The sequence below is a fragment of the Haemorhous mexicanus genome, chromosome 15 (genome assembly GCF_027477595.1).
Source record: "Haemorhous mexicanus isolate bHaeMex1 chromosome 15, bHaeMex1.pri, whole genome shotgun sequence".
Classification (NCBI taxonomy): Eukaryota; Metazoa; Chordata; class Aves; order Passeriformes; family Fringillidae; genus Haemorhous; species Haemorhous mexicanus.
Window position 1 is genome coordinate 14,012,674 of NC_082355.1, and position 19,624 is coordinate 14,032,297.

At 41.7% G+C, this 19,624-nt stretch overlaps 1 protein-coding gene across 13 annotated transcripts in view; it reads left to right on the top strand.

Annotated features, from left to right (window-relative positions):
• The window catches only part of TENM2 (teneurin transmembrane protein 2), a 612,765-nt gene extending 594,579 nt beyond the window's left edge, over nucleotides 1-18,186 (top strand). For all 13 annotated transcript variants that reach the window (XM_059860582.1, XM_059860584.1, XM_059860583.1 and 10 more), the window contains 6 exons: nucleotides 2,037-2,212; nucleotides 3,774-4,009; nucleotides 8,967-9,263; nucleotides 10,582-12,196; nucleotides 14,814-14,944; nucleotides 16,299-18,186. In XM_059860582.1, the coding sequence (XP_059716565.1) occupies nucleotides 2,037-2,212; nucleotides 3,774-4,009; nucleotides 8,967-9,263; nucleotides 10,582-12,196; nucleotides 14,814-14,944; nucleotides 16,299-17,060 (3,217 nt within the window). In that variant the 3' untranslated portion in view covers nucleotides 17,061-18,186. The remainder of the gene's footprint in view (nucleotides 1-2,036; nucleotides 2,213-3,773; nucleotides 4,010-8,966; nucleotides 9,264-10,581; nucleotides 12,197-14,813; nucleotides 14,945-16,298) is intronic.
• The last annotated feature ends 1,438 nt before the right edge of the window (nucleotides 18,187-19,624 follow it).

The following is a 19,624-nucleotide window of genomic DNA, read 5'->3' on the forward strand; positions in this document are numbered from 1 at the left end:
CCCAGCAATGTGAATGAAAACTTTAAATTAATGTCTCATTTGCATTGCCTAAAATATATTTGCTGATGGGGAATTTCACCAGCCATTTCTGGAAGTTCACTGAGTGCTGCAGAGTCACACTGGAGACACTCATAGTTTTTTCTAGTTTGTCCTAAATAACACTGTGCTGAAAGATTTGACATGCAAGTGTTCTCTCCCTCACTCTGCTCATCATGAAACAGACTCTTAAAGGGCCTTATTAGCCTTTAAGATATTTGAAATTATCCATTTTTTGTACTTTTTTTTCCCCTGCAGGACAGATGCTTGGCTGGATCTAGTTCTTCCTTTAGCTATTCTTTTGGAGTGCTTTTCAATATTTTTTGTGAAGACCTCTATAAAGACTTAACCCCTTTCACAGATTATCTCAACATATTATCTTTTCTTCAGTGTCTTGCTGATATGTCTATATATCTCTCTATAAATGTATATCTATCTGTGGGGAGAAACTTGTGACTATAAATCATGCTGCTTAATCTTTCTTTGATCCTGAACCACTTAAATGAACACAATGTGTTATTGGTCCCTTTTAGGTCGCATGATGCTTTGTTTTATTGATTTCCTTCTTTGCCTAATACTTCCATTGGTTCTGGTAAGGCTTGTTGCTCCACAGGTGATTTTTTCCTTCCTCCCCAATATTCAGTTCAATGGGTGCAACCATTTGCAATGGATTTGAAGGTCATATGTTTGGTTCATTTTAACTGAGGAGCCAATCTGTGTCTTAATTTTTTTAGATATGCTGTACAGTTCAGGTGGCCTAGTCTGAGGTTTCTGAGTGTTTCAATTGTAAAGCCATGTTGAAAGCTCTGATTTTGTTTTCATCTTTACAGCTAACCACAGCCTGCAATGAACTGAGCTAGCTCCATGGTACTAAATGTGCTCCTCTTCTCTTCTGTTACTCTCAGGCAATGCAATCGATTTACCAGTTCTCTTCCAGGCTTCCTGCTCCCTGCATCTCTACATCCCAAGGACGACCAGTTGGTTTCAGTCTCTACCTAAACTTTTCCCTTTATCTACACAGGACATTTTTTCTTGCCTTTCTGCTGTCTAGAAGCACCTGTGCTTTGGTAGCGGCTGGGTGAGAGACTTGCACCAGCAGAGAATTGCAGCAAGCAGAGTGTCAGACTGGAATGCTGATTTTGTTTCAGGTCCCCATTTCTTGCCCCTAAGATTGAAAGGATTGCTTCTTTAGCAAATGTATGCACACAGCTAGAGCATACTGCAGGAAAGGGGAAAGGGTATGATTTGATTTCCAGCAGCATTCCTTCTCTCCCCCCTCCTCAGGCTTTATACCTCTAAAGAAATTTAGCTCTGTGAAATATTTTTTTCCCTTTTTTTTCTTTTTTTTTTTTTAATCTTTATGCCTCTGGCACATTTAACTCATTTTCTAAGGTCTATTCTGAGTGCTGACTGCTGCCCTTTGTGCTTTTCATCTTTCATCTTTATGATCCAAAATACTGGCCCCAAAATGCAGTTCAATACCACAGATAAGATCTAAATGAAATTATAATGTTGTCAAGCTGATGTATATTTTAATACTTTATGGCAAGTTTATTCCTTGATATGTCACTCAAGACCATACTTAGTTTCCACTAGGTATTCAAAAGCAAATGTGCATTTTATGCAATTGTTTATTGCAGTGTCCATCAGAAGTCCACTTCCTTAGAGTGAAATGCAACTCTTAAAATGCAGACTAATTTACTAGTTATAATTGTTTGAGCCAAATATCACTCCGTATGTTCATAATAATTTAATGAATTTCATAATTCAAAATATGCTGGCCTGGATTTGCACCCATGTAGTTGAGATCAGTATCTAAAAAATATTATTTCATCATTATAGACTCTTTCAAGAACAGAGAAATAGATATGGCCAGGATGTTCTTGAAAATCTGTTTCAGTCTGGGTTTTTTGCACAAATGTGCTGCATTATTAATGCATTGGGTATTGAAATGAACATATATCCTCATGCTTTTTTGCTCTCACTAACTTTTCTATTAGCTATGATCATGAAGGGCGTCTGACCAATGTAACACGTCCCACTGGAGTGGTAACTAGCCTTCATCGAGAAATGGAAAAGTCCATTACCATCGACATTGAGAATTCTAATCGGGATGACGATGTCACGGTCATCACAAATCTCTCCTCTGTGGAGGCTTCCTATACAGTTGTTCAAGGTACCAAAGCACGCTCCTCAGCACACTCCTAACCACACACACAGCCTGAGAAAGCAATTCTCTGATGATTCGTGTCATTAGTACACTTATGAGCAGGGGGAAACCGTGTAAGGTTTGCAAGAAAAACTCCCATAAAGCTTATTCCTAAAATGACAGGTCTTCAGGACAGGTAAGAGGCATTTCAGAGTCCTGCTTTGTGTCAAGTACATGTGGTCACTGTCTGCTGGGGAAAGTTAGTCCTGCCACTGCCTCCTGGGTCAGGGTCACTTCACCCACTTGCATATTTCTCTGTACTTCCCTGCAAAATTGGTTCTGACTTCTGTGCCACAGAGATGCAACCTGACTGCTGGATATGGCTGCTGGGGAGATCCTTCTGGAGAGGCTCAGGAAGCCTTCTAGTAAAAGAAATCTTCTAAATTTGTACGCTGCCATTAATTAGAGTGTAGAACAGTCAGGGCAGTGGATGGTGTGGTGCCAGAGTTGGCCCTCCCAAGAGCAGTGTTACAGCCCAAGGGTGGCAGGAGGCAGCAGCAGCACAGGCTCAGAGTTTGTGTTGAGCATTCCAGCACCGCCCAGGCATTGGATCTGATGGAGTGGAGTCAGTTATCAAATACAGACTGAAAGGGATTTGGTGAGTGATGGGGCTTTTTAATTAAGATATAATGTCACCAGAATGAGAATATCACCATCAAACAATAGTCTCCTCCTGACATAAATGTCAACATTTGTAGACTATTATACCGTGACAGGTCTGGTTACAAAGACTTAATTTCTCTTATAGCAGATGATTAATTACGTAGATGCTGTCCTTCTGTCAGGCAAATATTGATGTGTTGCTGACAGCTGCACGCTCTGGCACTCCATCCTGGCTGAGAGAGGACTTGGCTGTGTCACACAGCTGGAGAACAGCATGGCCAGAGAAGCACGGGCTTGTTTCTGTAACTCCTCTCCGACAGAGGCCGGGTGTGCACATCAGGCCAGTGTGGCTCTGGTGGGGAGGCAGGGAGGCAGGAGAGGGAGCCACTGTGGCTGCCAGCTTGCACTGCTGGAGCCTCACACCTTGAGGATTTAAAGCCACGCTGTAATTCTGTACAAGGCCTCTGCTTGGAGACAGTTTTTAAACAGAGGGAAACAAAAAAGAAGAGGCACTTACTTCTTCCTACTTATAAAGAGTCCAGCAATCATCTTCTTTTTCTTTTTGTCCTGGAGTTTAATGCTTTGTTGTTTATCCAGCAGTTCAGTTTTCAGGAGTTTTTGTTCATATCAGAAATAAATTACGTGGTTCAACACATATCACTGTGCATTTTGATTCACAATTAAGACTGAAGGGAAAAGATAATGAAATAAACACAGTATCTCTCTGCAGGCTCACTGTTACACTACTGTTCTTTACATGAATCAGTAACATCTGTAATTTCCACCATAGTACCACGTAAATGGTAATTGCAGGCTGACTTCATTTAACATCAACAGGAGTGCAATAAAAAACCAATCAAATTAAGCTATATGTTTTCTTTATGACTGGAGTAGCTAAATTATTTTCTTTTCATTATTGCTGTAGATCAAGTGAGGAACAGCTACCAGCTCTGTAATAATGGTACTTTGAGAGTGATGTATGCCAATGGCATGAGCATTAGCTTTCACAGCGAGCCTCATGTCCTGGCTGGGACTGTGACTCCCACCATAGGACGATGTAATATTTCTCTGCCCATGGAAAATGGTTTAAACTCAATTGAATGGCGCCTGAGGAAGGAGCAGATTAAAGGCAAAGTGACGGTGTTTGGAAGAAAGCTCAGGGTAAGTAGAGCCTGTTGTTACAATAATCACCTTTTCCTCCTTGGGCAGAAAATTATTTTGTTTTTATTTTGAAGGATGTTACTTTTACCTGTTAAAAATGTACGGCTCCGGGATTGTCTTTGGTGTGACACTGTTTGAGAGCTCATTTGGCTGCATGGGATCGTCTGCTGCAACCAGCCATAGAGTTTGTTCCTAAAAGTATTCCAAAAAATATGGGTAAAAATACCTAAAATATTACAGACTCACAGAATCATCAGTGTTAGAATAGACCTTCCAGATCATGTAATCATTGCCCCAGCCTCACTGTAATTGCCCCAAACCATATCCCCAAATGCCATACCCCAATGGCTCTGGAACACATCCAGAGATGGTGACTCCACCACCTTTCTGGGCAGCATACTCTAATGCATGAACACTCTTCCAGTGAAAAAAAGTTTCTCAAATATCTAATCTGAACCTTCCCTGGTGCAACTTCAGGCCATTTCCTCTTGTCCTTTCATTTGAGATGTGGCAGAAGAGACTGACCCCCATTTTGCTAACTCCTTTCAGAGACTTGTAAAGCAATTAGGTCCCCCCAAGCCAACTTTTCTGCAGATAAACACCCCCAGCTCCCTCAGCCACTCCTCAAAAGGTGTATTGTAGAGCCTCCCCCAGCTTCATTGCCCTGTTGCTGCAAAATACTCTGCCTCTCAAGGGGGTGGGAATCTGAGCACTTACCACTTGTAAAACTGCCAGGGCAGACTTACCCCAGCTCATGCTGGGGAGCAAACACAACTACAGCATTCTGCTGCTGTAAAACCCCCCTGCAGACTCACTGAGAGAGGCATGTTGTGTTTATTCCCTTTCCCAAATGGCAGATTGGAAAATAATTGCCATAATTACAAAATCGTAAGCACAGGATAAGGAAGACAGTCAGGTCATGTAATCCGTCCCCTGCCAAATTAAAGATCTGCTGCAGCTGGATTAATCCCATTCTGTACTTTGCTGGCCTGATTTTCACTGATTTTTTGGACTGGACTACTTCAGTATGTGCAGTTTAGGAAGGGATTTGAGATACTGGGCAGAAAGCAAATGCAGTGCTGATCAAGTCCTCACTCTCTTAGCAATTCTTTCAGCATCGCTGAACACAAAATTCAGTTCAGTGTTGTTCAAGATCACATAGCAAACACAATATATGCAAGCAATTATGTAGTGATTTACCAAAAAAAATGCTTGGATGTTAATTTTTTAATATTTTCCTATTGCTAGCATCTAATTCCCAGTGTTGAGTTGACAAATCTTTCCTTACTCTCACAAATGCTCAGAATGTACTTATGGGAGAGAGGGGGAAGGTTGGACAAAAAAATTGAATGAGATTAGCAGCTAATCCTTAATGACTAAATTTCATGCCTGTGTAATTGATTTTTGATGTGTTGACCTGCAGCAGTTGATTGGAAGTGGAAAACAGATCAGCTCTACATTTTGACTAGGTGTTGTTCAAAATAAAAATAAATAGGATGCTGAAATTAAATTGCAGTAATCCTAATTCTCAATACTAAAAATTTAATAGAGGTACTCGTGGTAATTAGCTGAAGTTAAGCACATCTTAGTGCTGAAACCTTCCCTGAGATAGGTTTTCTGAGATAGGTTTTCTTGCATCATGTTTATGCAAATCAAAACAATGCTTTATGTAGCAACACCTCAACATTTAATTGTCTGGTGTTAGTTCCTGTAACAATAATCACATATCCATTTAGCTCTTTTAAATGAAAATCACTATGAGATTATCACAGGTTGAGTGGACTGAAAATGAAATTTGAAAACGAGGGAGAAAGCATAGAATTTATTTGCATCTCATTTATTCTAATTCATCTTCACAAATTGTTTAGTGAACGAAGCAGAGCAAGTGTGTTGGAATGCTGTGGGGAGCAGGTGGCAGGCAGGGGAGCTGTGGCACACAGTGACACAGAGCAAGGCACTGCTCTGACAGAGCAGCAGGGCCACCTCCTGGAGCCCCAGTCACAATCAGTGTGACTGGAGGGGTGGGCATTCTTTGGGATTCACCTCTTGGCTGAGTACTTCACCTTGCAGTACTCTGAGGAGTATTTTCTGGAACCCACGCCCCTGTGCTTCTTAAAGGGGGCTTGTAAAAAGATGGGGACAGACTGTTTTAGGGTCTGTTGTGGTAGGGCAAGGTGTGGCAGCTTTATCTAAAAGAGTAGATTTAAAGTAGTGATACAGAAGTCTTTTATGGTGATGTGGTGAGGCACTGGCACAGGTTGCCCAGAGCAGTGGTAGGTGCCCCATTCCTTGAGGGTGAGGTTGGCAGGGCTCTGCACAGCCTGGTCCAGTTGAAGATGTCCCTGCTCTGTGCAGAGGGGTTCTTCTGGGTGATTCCCAGGTGACTCCCAACCCAAAGTGTTGGCTGGTTGTATAAGCCCTCACACAGTGGTGCTGCCTGAGCCCAGGCTCTGCCCACCCTGCTTTAGGCACTTCCCAGCCACACCTGTTGGAATCTGCACACCTGCCTGGGCACATTTCATCAACCTGAGACCCTTCATCACCTTTATCTTAGCCCACTCACTGTCTGCTGCTGTGTGATGCACCACACATTCAGTGTCTCGCTGTAGTTTCAGATAAAGTCCTGCTGAGATTCCTGTCTGAAGAGTTTTGGTTATGGAGCAGCATCCTGTAAGTGATTCCTGTGGCCAGACCTTTCCAAGGCACAAAGGGCTCGTCCCTAGGGCCACTTCAGCAGCAGCCAAGGGAAAACCAGATGTGCACGTGGGGAGTGAACAAAAGAGGAAGGGCCTGCCGAGTGTCTTGTGATACTTGGGACTGCTCTCAGTGTTCCCAGGAAGGGTGGGAATTATCAGCCTGTTTGGGTTCCTGTATAATTAATATGATACTGCAATTACAGTCTCTGGTTTTCCTCACTTTACAAATGCAAATGAAGGTACTGAATTCTCCAAGCAGGTGATGTTCATGTGGGCATCTCCAAGTGATATTTGTGTGTGTGCACGGCTCTTGTGTGTGTAATCATTTTTAAACCCTCTTAATTTTGTTTGTTTGCAAAACCAAATAACTGTTAAAATGTTTTTGAAAAAAGAGAGAATACTTCCAGTCAGACTTTCCTTTGTGCAGATTACTATTGCAGTTACTGTCATGGAGGGAGCAAAACCCAGAAATCCTGACTGATTTATGAAGCTTCAGAAGTTACAAAAAACCAAAACCAACAAAACCCCCAAAGCTAAAATTCTGTTCATAATCTTTCTGAAAGGCATTTTTTTTTCTTTTTAGAAAATCTGCTCAACCTTATGAAATTGGGCTATTTCAGTCATGCACTAGCCCTTTAATTCTATAGCTAAATAGTTTTGAAAGGTCAGAGCTCTCTTCTGCTTATGAAAATGGGGTTTTTTATGTGTCTGCCATCAGGGTTGATCCTACAAAACAAGAGTAACCAGTTGAGAAACTACTGATGCTGAGTTTGGCTTCCCTGGCTTTATTTTCAATGCAATGGGAGAGCAGAATACGACTTGTTTTGCCCCAAAGTGTTTTAAGAAAAATACTCTGTCTTTTCTGTGAATCACAGGGCAACTTGTTGCTGGAATAACCTTTGGGAAAACCTACAGAAAAGAGCTTTTTTTTTTTCCTAGTAATTGCCCACTGAGGAAATGCAAACTGTTAAAGAGATTAATTTCATTAATGGAAAAAATTAGGATAATGAGCAATAATTTGAAATAATTATTTCTTTACAAACACGAAACTGTATTAATTTTAAATGTGTCTGTATAACTGAATTTCTACTGAGTTGGTTGGGGTGGGAATTGGGTTTACCCCTGCCAGTGAATATATCTCAGAGTAATTTTTATATCCTCAAGGAAGGCTCAGGGTTAATTTACATATTGTTTGATGTACAGTTTAATTTTGGATGAGAGGAAACGTTGCATTATCAAAGCCACTGTAAAATATAAGCTAAAGAACAAATTCCCAGAAACTGATGAATACTTTCAAAGTAGTCATTGCTCTGAAATTATATCTAATTTTAAAACTTCTACTTTATTAATGACACATCTACAATTAAATTACTTAAGAAGCTTTATCAGATTACACCATTAGCCTGAATTCTATGGCTACCCCTCAGTGAATATATTTATGTGTCTCTCATATAACACTCTCCCTAGAAGCCTCCCCATTTGGCATTCTTATTCTCTTTTGCCTCTGGTTTGCTCTTTTATTTTAAACAAACAAACAAATAAATAAACAAATAAATAAATAAATCTGCCACTGAAACACCTCGTGCTGTATTTTAAATGAAAATTATAACAAAAAAAAAAGGCGGGGTGGGGGAAGGAAAATATTAAACCTAATTATTTAGCACCTTTCCTTTCAACACTAGAAGTCCATCTTTCCCAGCCTGTATGATCAGGATTTTTAAGTCCATTCCAAGGGAAGGATCTGTTGAATATTTGGAAAGTAAATGAAGAAAACAGTAAATGAATGATTTCTAAGCAGAGTGTTGCAATTATAGAAGTGGCTAAACCTCAATAAAGACACAAAAATTTCTTCTGTTGTTTTTAGAGTGATTGTAGGGGAAAAGGCAAAAAAAATTCATGGTGGAAGCCCAAAATTAAAAGAAAAATAGTAGAAAATAGAAAACTAGAACAAGTAGGAAAATATTCCATGCAAAATAATTTTTTTCTCTGCACTTTAAGACCTCGGTGTGCAGAATGGCTGTCTGTTCTGACCATAGCGGAAGCTTTTTACTGTGGGATATCACCTCCCATATTGCAGTGAGATGGGAAATACCCCAGTAAGACCCCAAATTCTTTCAATATACACCACCAAATAGAAAGCAAAAGCCAGTTACCAGGAATCCTACACTTTTCACAAAGGATTTCCCTGCTGGGCGTTTTCTGCTGGGCATTCCCCGCTGTAAGCCGGGCGTGCCCTGAGCGCAGCCTCCTTCCCTCGCCAGGTGCACGGCAGGAACCTGCTGTCCATCGACTACGACCGCAACATCCGCACCGAGAAGATCTACGACGACCACCGCAAGTTCACGCTGCGCATCATCTACGACCAGCTGGGCCGGCCCTTCCTCTGGCTGCCCAGCAGCGGCCTGGCCGCCGTCAACGTCTCCTATTTCCTCAACGGGCGCCTGGCAGGGCTGCAGCGCGGGGCCATGAGCGAGAGGACCGACATCGACAAGCAGGGCAGGATCGTGTCGCGCATGTTCGCCGACGGCAAAGTGTGGAGCTACACCTACCTGGAAAATGTAGGTGGTGTCGTGTGGTTGTGTTCCCAGGAGGAGGGAAGAGATGAGAATCTTGACTCCATGTTTCAGAAGGCTGATTTATTATTTTATGATATATATTAAAAGAAAATGATATGTTAAAACTATACTAAAAGAATAGAAGGAAAGATTTCATCAGAAGGCTAGAAAGGAATGGAATGGTAATAAAATCTTGTGACTGCTCACAGCCTTGACACAGGTGGCTGTCATTGGTCATTAAGTAAAAACAATTTCACATGCTGGGTAAGCAATTCTCAAAATCACATTCCAAAGCAGCAGAACATGGAGAAGCTGAGGAGCAGAAAATATCCTAACGAAAGGATTTTTCAGAAAATATGTCTGTGACAGTGTCGCCTCCTGGCACGAGCTGGAAGGACACAAAGTTCTGTTTGGCTTCGTGGCACATAAATCACACACACCCGCTCGCTAAGATTTGGTGTATCCCAGCTGTTAGCCATTCCTGGTCTCAAAATTCCTTATTTTGGTGTATCCCAGCTGTTGGCCATCCCTGGCCTCAAAATTCCTTATTTTGGTGTATCCTAGCTGTTAGCCATCCCTGGTCTTAAAATTTCTTATTTTTCAATTAGACAGCTGAATATGACTAATTCTTAATGGGAAGTATTTTATTCATGGTTTCTGTCTTTTGATATTTTCCTGCCGTAGAATGGCAATAAATTAGCACAATTTATTGTGCTTAATTAAGCCCAAAAATGCATGACTAAACCTGACAAAAGGTTCATGTAGAAACAGGTAATTCATCTCTAATTGTTACTTATTAAATGAAAGTATGGTAGTGCATTTTTACTTAGCCTAATTAGCACACTTCAGTCATAAAAGTGTCTTAAATACTGCAAAACTGCATATTGTTTTCCCTTTCCCTTCTTGTTGTTCTAAGTAAACCAGAGCTGATGTTCTCTGCTTAGTTTCTCACATATTTCACAGTAACAGTTGTGAATTACAACTGCTGGCAGAAAGATAAATCAAGTCATTTATCTAACTCCTCTGCATCCCTCAGGAAAAAAAAGAGGAAAATAAAAAAAAGTCCTCCTACAGGGAGGACAGCTCACAGGTTGCTAACCTACACTTTCTCTGGAGTGTCAGCGTATTGATTTCCAAGGAGCAGATCCTCTCATCTGGCAACCTGACAATATTCCTGAGCAGCTCTGTGCCCCTGACTAATGTATCTGATTCTCTCTGTACTCATTTAACATTAGTGCCTCTCCAGTAAACTTTTCTTCAGTTCCCTCTCTCGGGCCACATGCTGATAGCTGGTAACAGTTCGTTGTTGTTTCCCCCGCAGTCCATGGTGCTGCTGCTGCAGAGCCAGCGCCAGTACATCTTCGAGTTCGACTCCTCGGAGCGCCTGCACGCCGTCACCATGCCCAGCGTGGCTCGGCACAGCATGTCCACCCACACCTCCGTGGGCTACATCAGGAACATCTACAACCCCCCCGAGAGCAACGCCTCCGTCATTTTTGATTACAGCGACGACGGCAGGATTCTGAAAACATCCTTTTTAGGTACCGGCCGGCAGGTCTTCTACAAGTATGGAAAGCTGTCCAAGCTGTCTGAAATTGTTTATGACAGCACAGCGGTTACTTTTGGGTACGACGAAACCACAGGTGTCCTAAAAATGGTGAATTTGCAAAGTGGAGGGTTTTCTTGTACGATTCGCTATAGGAAAATTGGTCCTCTTGTTGACAAACAAATCTACAGGTTCTCTGAAGAAGGAATGGTCAACGCAAGGTTTGATTATACGTATCATGACAACAGCTTCCGAATCGCAAGCATCAAACCCATCATAAGTGAGACACCTCTTCCAGTTGACCTTTACCGTTACGATGAGATTTCTGGCAAAGTCGAGCATTTTGGCAAATTTGGAGTTATTTATTATGATATTAACCAAATTATCACCACGGCAGTCATGACGCTGAGCAAGCACTTTGACACCCACGGGCGCATTAAGGAAGTGCAGTACGAAATGTTCCGGTCCCTGATGTACTGGATGACCGTGCAGTACGACAGCATGGGAAGGGTGACCAAAAGAGAGCTCAAACTCGGTCCCTACGCCAACACGACCAAGTACACCTATGACTATGATGGAGATGGGCAGCTGCAGAGCGTGGCAGTCAATGACAGGCCCACCTGGCGCTACAGCTACGACCTGAACGGGAACCTGCACCTCCTGAATCCTGGAAACAGTGTCCGGCTGATGCCGCTGCGCTACGACCTCAGGGACAGGATCACGCGCCTGGGTGACGTCCCCTACAAGATCGACGACGATGGGTTCCTGTGGCAGCGGGGTGCAGACGTGTTTGAGTACAACTCCAAAGGGCTCCTGACCAGAGCTTACAACAAAGCCAGTGGGTGGAGTGTTCAGTACCGCTACGATGGACTGGGCCGAAGGGCTTCCTGCAAGACCAACCTGGGGCATCATCTGCAGTACTTTTATGCTGATCTTCACAATCCAACAAGGGTAACTCATGTCTACAATCATTCCAACTCCGAAATTACCTCTTTGTACTACGACCTGCAAGGGCACCTCTTTGCAATGGAGAGCAGCAGTGGGGAAGAGTATTATGTGGCCTCTGATAACACAGGCACTCCGTTAGCTGTGTTCAGCATCAATGGCCTCATGATCAAGCAGCTCCAGTACACAGCCTATGGGGAGATCTATTATGACTCTAACCCAGATTTCCAGCTGGTCATTGGGTTCCATGGAGGGCTGTATGATCCTTTAACCAAACTCGTGCATTTTACCCAAAGGGACTACGATGTCCTGGCTGGGCGCTGGACATCTCCTGATTACGCCATGTGGAAAAACATTGGCAAAGAACCCGCTCCTTTCAATCTGTACATGTTCAAGAGTAACAACCCTCTCAGCAATGAACTGGATCTAAAGAATTATGTAACAGGTGAGACTTCTTCACATTTATAATACATAACACTACAGCTTGGAAGCTGATTTGGGAAAGAAACACAGCTTCTCCTTACGAGCCCTTTGCTCAATCCTCACATCAACTTTGGGCCGTTTTCCTCTTTTGCCTATGAAAAGTGGCTATTTCTGATTCCTTGGTACTGCTCTTCCCTGAATTAGGGGCTCTAAGTGAGAAGCCATGATGAGTTATGAAGGGAAAAAAATAAATATAAGTTTGTCTGAGTAGAAGATTTCAGCACAGCCATAGTGCTCTTCCTATTGAACTAGTACTGTATAAAGTGTACATTCTGTACCAAGAAAAGTGAAGTCATGTATAGGAATGTGGTTCAGAATCACAAACCAGAACTGCTCAGATCTCTTTCTTTCAGGGCTACTTTCAAAATTAACTACTGTCTGAGCTCATGGGCACATTAAGAATTAGCACCAAGAATGGATTTAATTAGACTTCTTTTTTCCATTTAACTTTTAATATGCAAACAGTCTTTAGTCATTAAAATTAAATCCTTGATTTTTTTTAAGATTATTTCATCATGAAAGACTAATAAATGTTATGGATTTTGTAGAGCCGAGAAACAAAAGTAGTTTTGGTCACGTGTTAGAATTGGGTAAAACTTGTAACCCTTTCTTAATTAGGAATAATTTTTCACTTAGTAACATCACACAGTACTTGAACTAGCTTCTGGCAGTTTCTAAAAGGAAAGGTAATTAATATGTCTTCAGGAAAAGCTTTTTTTCAGAACTGAATATGCAGTATACAATAGTTAGAGTAGTGATACCATTTTTAAAAAGGAATGATCCTAATTTTTGCAGTAATTTGAATTTCAAGAAAAGCGTGCATTTCCTTCAAAGAAAATCATAGCACGTTTCATTAGTACATTGCAACCTAATAGTAGGTGTAACACACCAGAGGTTCTAGTGGAGCAACTTTGCAATTAGGAGATAATGTGATTTGTATCTGATAGTGGGAAAATACTGGTGACTAAAATTACCTCATTGTCCTAATTTCAGCAAAAGTCCTATTTTCATCCACCAGCCTTTGATTTTGATGTTCAACATCATCTTACTATGTTTTTCTACATTCTGAAATTGTGTTTATTTAATTTATCCATCCACTGGATGAAATCAAGTAAGATAAATTGCATATAGGGACCACACACACCTTGAAGTCTGTGAAAATACTTCATCAGTGATGCAAATATTTGTTGCTGTAGGCCTGAACAGATTATCTTAGACAAGAAGTGGTTATGGTGGCACCTTTGTTGTCAGAGTTAAAAAAAAAAGAGGACAAAACAAAACACCAAAAACTCTTCCTCTGCAGTCCATTTTTACTGTTAACCCCTGACACAGGAGTTTATTCTCAGGTTTTGCTGAAAACAAATTCCTGTAGCAAATGCAGTGCTGCAATGCACATTAGCTCAGCAAAATAGTAACTGTTTTGTCTATAGGTCCTCCTCTGGTTTCTGTGGAATTGGAGCAGCTGAGGTGAATTGTTCAGGACATACCATTTTACCATAAAATAGAATTGAAGCCTTATGAGGAGCAGCAACCTTGTGTGGTCCAAAGGTTCAGGAAAAATACAGCAGGCACTGTGTGATGGGAGATGGATACAGATACCTCATAGAGGCAGAGTATTTTACTACTTATTTTAGAGTCAAAATGGCTAAGAAAAAAAGGCTTTTGGGGAAGACAGGCATTGCAACACCTCAGCTCACAGAAGTGGCAATGGCAGCATCAGTGTAGGCCAGTGAGGAGAGATGGCCACTGGGTAAGACAGGAGAGATTTTTAAACAGAAATTATCATGAATTCAGGAAACAGGAAATGTAAAATGGGGTCATGGATTCTTTTTTTGTTAAAAGAGTTATCATTTGGATAACTAAAATACATAATTACTTCCTAATACCTGCAGAGTGAGAATCACTGTTATTAGCTTATTTTTTTAGTTTTTACAGCTAGATCTGAGGGTAGAGTTTTCGTGGTTGATCCCACATCTGGAACTTGCTGAGGCTCACCTCAGAGCTGAGCTGTAACACTCCCACACAGCTCCTACTTTCCCTGGAGGGATGGGGAGAATATTTTTGTTGCCTAAATTTAGACATCTGATTTACAAATCTAGCTTCTCACTGCTTTTAATGGAGCCTCCTGAGACCTGATGACAGCTGATGGAAGTAGGACACAGAAGAGAAGCCATGTCTTTCCCCAAAGGACTTTGCAGATGTTTTTAGAGTGTTAACCTAATAATATATCATTATACAATGCAGTTTATAGGTTACATATAGTAGCCATATCAGAAGGTGTCAGAGGTGGAACAAGTACTGTATACTGTAAAATATTTGGATAATTCATGTGCTCTAATGGAACATGATGAAAGACCTGGTATATCCCTGATGATTTATTTAGGGTAAATTTAGTGCAGTTTTTCCTGTGCCTGTTCAGGGGGGATTGCTACAGTTCTGTAAAGTTCCACACTATAAAATTGTGACTTCAGTTGCTACTTGAAATTAAGGATGTCAAAGATGGATTTCCTAATTTTTTTATTTCCTTTATTTGTTAAACTCATATGTGTCTCACTTAGCTGTTTTCTTTCAATTTTTAGATGTCAAGAGCTGGTTGGTGATGTTTGGATTTCAGCTTAGCAACATCATTCCTGGTTTCCCTAGAGCAAAAATGTACTTTGTGTCACCGCCATATGAGCTGTCTGAGAGTCAAGCGTGTGAAAATGGACAGGTAGGCAGGAAGATTAAATTACTTTTTTTGGATAAATTTGCCCCACTCTATGGATAGAATCACTGGCTCTTCTGTAGTTACAGCAGAAGGCCAAGCACTTAATTCAGTGTAAAGCGAAGTGAGTATAGCTACATTTTATACTAATGAACATATGCCTTTCTTGCCAGCCTTCGTTGTTATCATAATTACAGTGTCATTAGTTTGTCTTTTATTGAGTTATTCCTTGATTAACAAGTTGTAACTCGATTAACTTGATTAGCAATGACAAAGGGAGACTTTGTCAGGGTAATTTATCATCTGTTGTACCTTTGGTAAAAACATCCTAATAATGTGTTCCAATAAACTTAGGTTGGTACTTGTTTTACTGGTAAAAAAGGGTTCTACTTCTCACCCTTTAAGAGGTTTTCTTACCATTTTTGCCATTTTTCTAGTTAGAGGTTTTGATTTGCTACTCCATTTAACTTCAGTTATAGCATTTGCACTTGTCAGGTTAAGGGTGGACAACAGTATATGGCTTTGACTTTCATAATAAATTCCAGCCCATTTAATAAACTTCAGAAGAGTACTAGGCCAATTCCAAACCTACTCTTTGCTAGGGTAATTTCATCTTTGTGGTAATACAACAAAAATAATCATATAAACCTAAACACACCACTTTCCCAGGCTTCTAAGTCATTTGAGAGTCTAAACCCCCTCTTCAGGAATTGCTTTAGTGCTTTTGGGCCCAAATTTCAACTGTTTACAAAAAAGCTTATATTCATAAGCCTTTTAGTTATTTACTGGTTGAAATCCCTGGGGAAAAGTGTCCACAAGTTAAATGCCACCTTTTAATACATTGATTCTGTTTGTTTTCACCTCTGATTAAAATTGTGCTAGACTTGGGCCTTTCTTTTTATTCTATGATTGGCCAAAATTGACATGCGTGGTGCATATATGCTTCAGAGGGTGATGAGAAGAATTTTATTTGGTCTTACAGATGGCAAAATGATTTGCTGAATGAGTGTTTACCTGATTCTGAACAAGATGTGGATGGATGGATGGATGGATGGATGGATGGATGGATGGATGGATGGATGGATGGATGGATGGATGGATGGATGGATGGATGGAAGGAATCATGGATGAAATCATGGATGGATGGATGGATGGATGATGGATGGATGGATGGATGGATGGATGGATGGATGGATGGATGGATGGATAACTGAGGGTGGCCTTTCGAAGTGTAGAATTTTTCTCTGCATGTCTTTCCTTTAGAAAAGCAAAGCAAAGGTCATTATTGGTCTCTGAAATGAGTATGTTTAGATCTGCATCTTCTTTGGTGTTTTTTTTTGTTCTGTTCTGCTTTCCCCAGCTAATTACAGGAGTGCAGCAGACGACAGAACGACACAACCAGGCTTTCATGGCTCTGGAGGGACAGGTCATATCTAAACGATTACATGCCAAAATTAGAGAGAAAGCAGGCCACTGGTTTGCCACAAGCACTCCCATCGTGGGGAAAGGAATCATGTTTGCCGTGAAGGAAGGCCGTGTAACCACCGGTGTTTCCAGCATCGCCACGGACGACAGCAGGAAGATCGCCTCGGTCCTGAACGGCGCTCACTACCTGGAGAAGATGCACTACAGCATCGAGGGCAAGGACACCCACTACTTTGTGAAGGTGGGCTCGGCCGACAGCGACCTGGTCACCCTGGCCATGACCAGCGGCAGGAAGGTGCTGGACAGCGGCATCAACGTCACCGTGTCGCAGCCCACGCTGCTCGTCAGCGGCAGGACTCGAAGGTTTACGAACGTTGAGTTCCAGCATTCCACCCTGCTGATCAACATCCGCTACGGGCTGAGCGCCGACACGCTGGACGAGGAGAAGGCCAGGGTGCTGGAGCAGGCTCGGCAGCGAGCCCTGGCCGCCGCCTGGGCCAAGGAGCAGCAGAAGGCGCGGGACGGACGCGAGGGCAGCCGCGTATGGACAGACGGAGAGAGGCAGCAGCTCCTCAGCACGGGAAGGGTGCAAGGTTACGAGGGATATTATGTCCTGCCCGTGGAGCAGTACCCAGAGCTAGCAGACAGTAGCAGCAACATCCAGTTTTTAAGACAGAATGAAATGGGAAAGAGGTAACAAATTAACCTGCTGTCATCCTTTGCTGGATGAATCAGTAGTCATAACTGTTATCTCCTCTCCTAAGGAGATGAAGACCTAAATGGGGGCACTAGGCTGAGCTACTCTGGGATAGTAAGTGGCAAAAAAGCTCATATTTTTTGAGTTAAATGCTACTGTTCAAGTGATTAAAAACCACATCCTGAAGTGGACTAAAGCCAGACTGAAAACTCTTAACCGTACAAATTAAAAGGTACCCCTGAAATATTACCCACTTGTTCTGGGTCTAAAGAAAAACAAAAAGAAGGCCTCGTATTGTATTACCTCACTCCATTCACACGTGAGCAAACTAAGAAATCCAAGTGGGCCACTTTCACTAACCAGCTGATGAAACACAGATGATTCAGACTGCTTGTTTGATAAATATCCAAGAGGTTTTCATTTAAAGCAAAATACAGATGCATTTAAAACATGACTTTGGGGTGATTTGTGTGTAGCGAATGGAGGACAAATGAAATGCAAGTGAGAGCGCACTGGAAATAGGAAAGGAAAATATATTTAAAAGTAACAAAACCACGCTTGCACTCTGACCCTCTACTTGTCTGGCCTGAAGCTTAACTTATTCAAAGAGGGCAGAGTGTAAAGTTACATTCAAAATGGTGGCTATAAATCACTACAGATAAATTTCATACTCTGTTTGTCTTTGAAGATTTCCATTGTGGACAGTATAACACAGTTACAGGGTGTAGTCTGTTTAGATTCAGTAGTTTGTTGGTATCAGTTCCAGTAGAGCTGTGGGCATTGTGTTACACTATTGCAAATGGGCACCACGTCAGATCACCCTGTACATACATCAGCCAGAAGGCACAATCACTGTTTCAGATTTAAAAATTATTAGTGTGTTTGTTTGGTCGAGAAACTGAGACAATCACATTACGGTCACCACAAAAAAAAAAAAAGAAAAAAAAAGTCTAATAAGAACTTTGGTACAAGAACTTTTTTGTAATATACATGTATGAATTGTTCATTGAGTTTTTATATTAATTTTAATTTGCTGCTAAGCAAAGACTAGAGACAGGCAAAGATAATTTATGGCAAAGTGTTTAAATTGTTTATACATAAATAAAGTCTCTAAAACTCCTGTGAATTAGTTGTCTTCCATTGCAAAATCTTGTAAAAGCGATTCTTGTCTGGCTGTCTCTAATGCACACAGCATTTTGTATGTGGAAATGACTCCCTGTGGTTCACTGCATCCTGCAGGGGGCTGGTCCTTTGATCTCTGGGTAAGCAAAGTCCTTCACACACATCACCCAAAAATCTGCTTAGGACACAGGAGAAGACTGGTAAATGCTTTAGGAATGCCCTCCCTCTCTGCACATCACGACTAGCAGCCCTCAAACTGCTGTGTTTCAATTCTGGAATTAGTTTAATTGCACTGAAGTAACCTCTAAACAGTTTGAAAATGTAGTAACATAATATTAAGTGGAACATGCAAGGCTGTGCTGTGAGCCAGGAAGTCTCCATGAAATCTGTCTTCTTTGGGAAATTGCTTATTTCTACCACATTTAAAAACGGGAGGTAAGATCAAAGAGCCTCTCCTAAGCAAACAGTCACTCCTGGTGATGATAAAAGGGAGCCATCCATCACCCAGAGCCCTGCCGCTTTTATCTCATTTAAGGATGTAGCTGGGGAGCTCTACTTAATTTTAAGAACAGTTTTGCTTTTGGGGTTGCAAATGAGGTTTTTAATGATTCATGATAGCAACAGAGATGCTCGAGTTGATTATGGGCATAAATTGACTCCAGGGCGTTTTTAAAGCCGAGCAGTTTGGTGCCTGTGTGGTGCAGCACCTGGAGCTCTCAGAAAACGTGTCTCATTTTTCTGTGCAAACGAGAGCCACCCCACTCTGACTGGGAGTTACACCTACCTGTGCACCCCATGGGCACCCCCAGCCCTGCTACTCATCCTCTGAAGTTGAAGTCTGGCTGCATTTCAGATGGAGTTCTGATTGTCCATCACTGCAGGTGTTTTTCTTTGCTGGAGGACTTGGAGTGCTGTTACATTATTACTTCGTTCTTTACAAGTGAAATCTCTTAAGGAAGTGTTTTTTTTAATGGGGGAGTAAAACATGAAATCACAAAGTAATGACACTTTGCATTATTGCAGCTTGTCTGAATCACCTGGCCCAGTCCTGGTAAGCTGCTTAGCTCATTTTTTGGGATAGAATTTCCCTTGCAGTTTGAGAGGGTTGAAATGAGAACCCGTTGCACAGTCCCCAGTGTCCTTCATTCTGTTACCATTCTCCTAAAGCTGAAACTCTTCAGAACTGGAGATTCTGCTACTTCAAAAGGGAACTCAGTTCAGCTAAAAGGGAAGCATCCTTTGAATATTAATGACTGTCAGAGGAGATGTAACAAATTTCAGGGGATGCACTCCCTACTCATCTCCTTGGCAGCTAACACACACCATCAGGATGTTCTTAAACAGAGTTTTGGGAGATGGTGCTAAATTCTCACCAGAGATCACTGCCCCAGGGCTAGCTGCAGTTTCCAAAGCCAGTGTGCAGCTCAGCACAGGTCATGTGG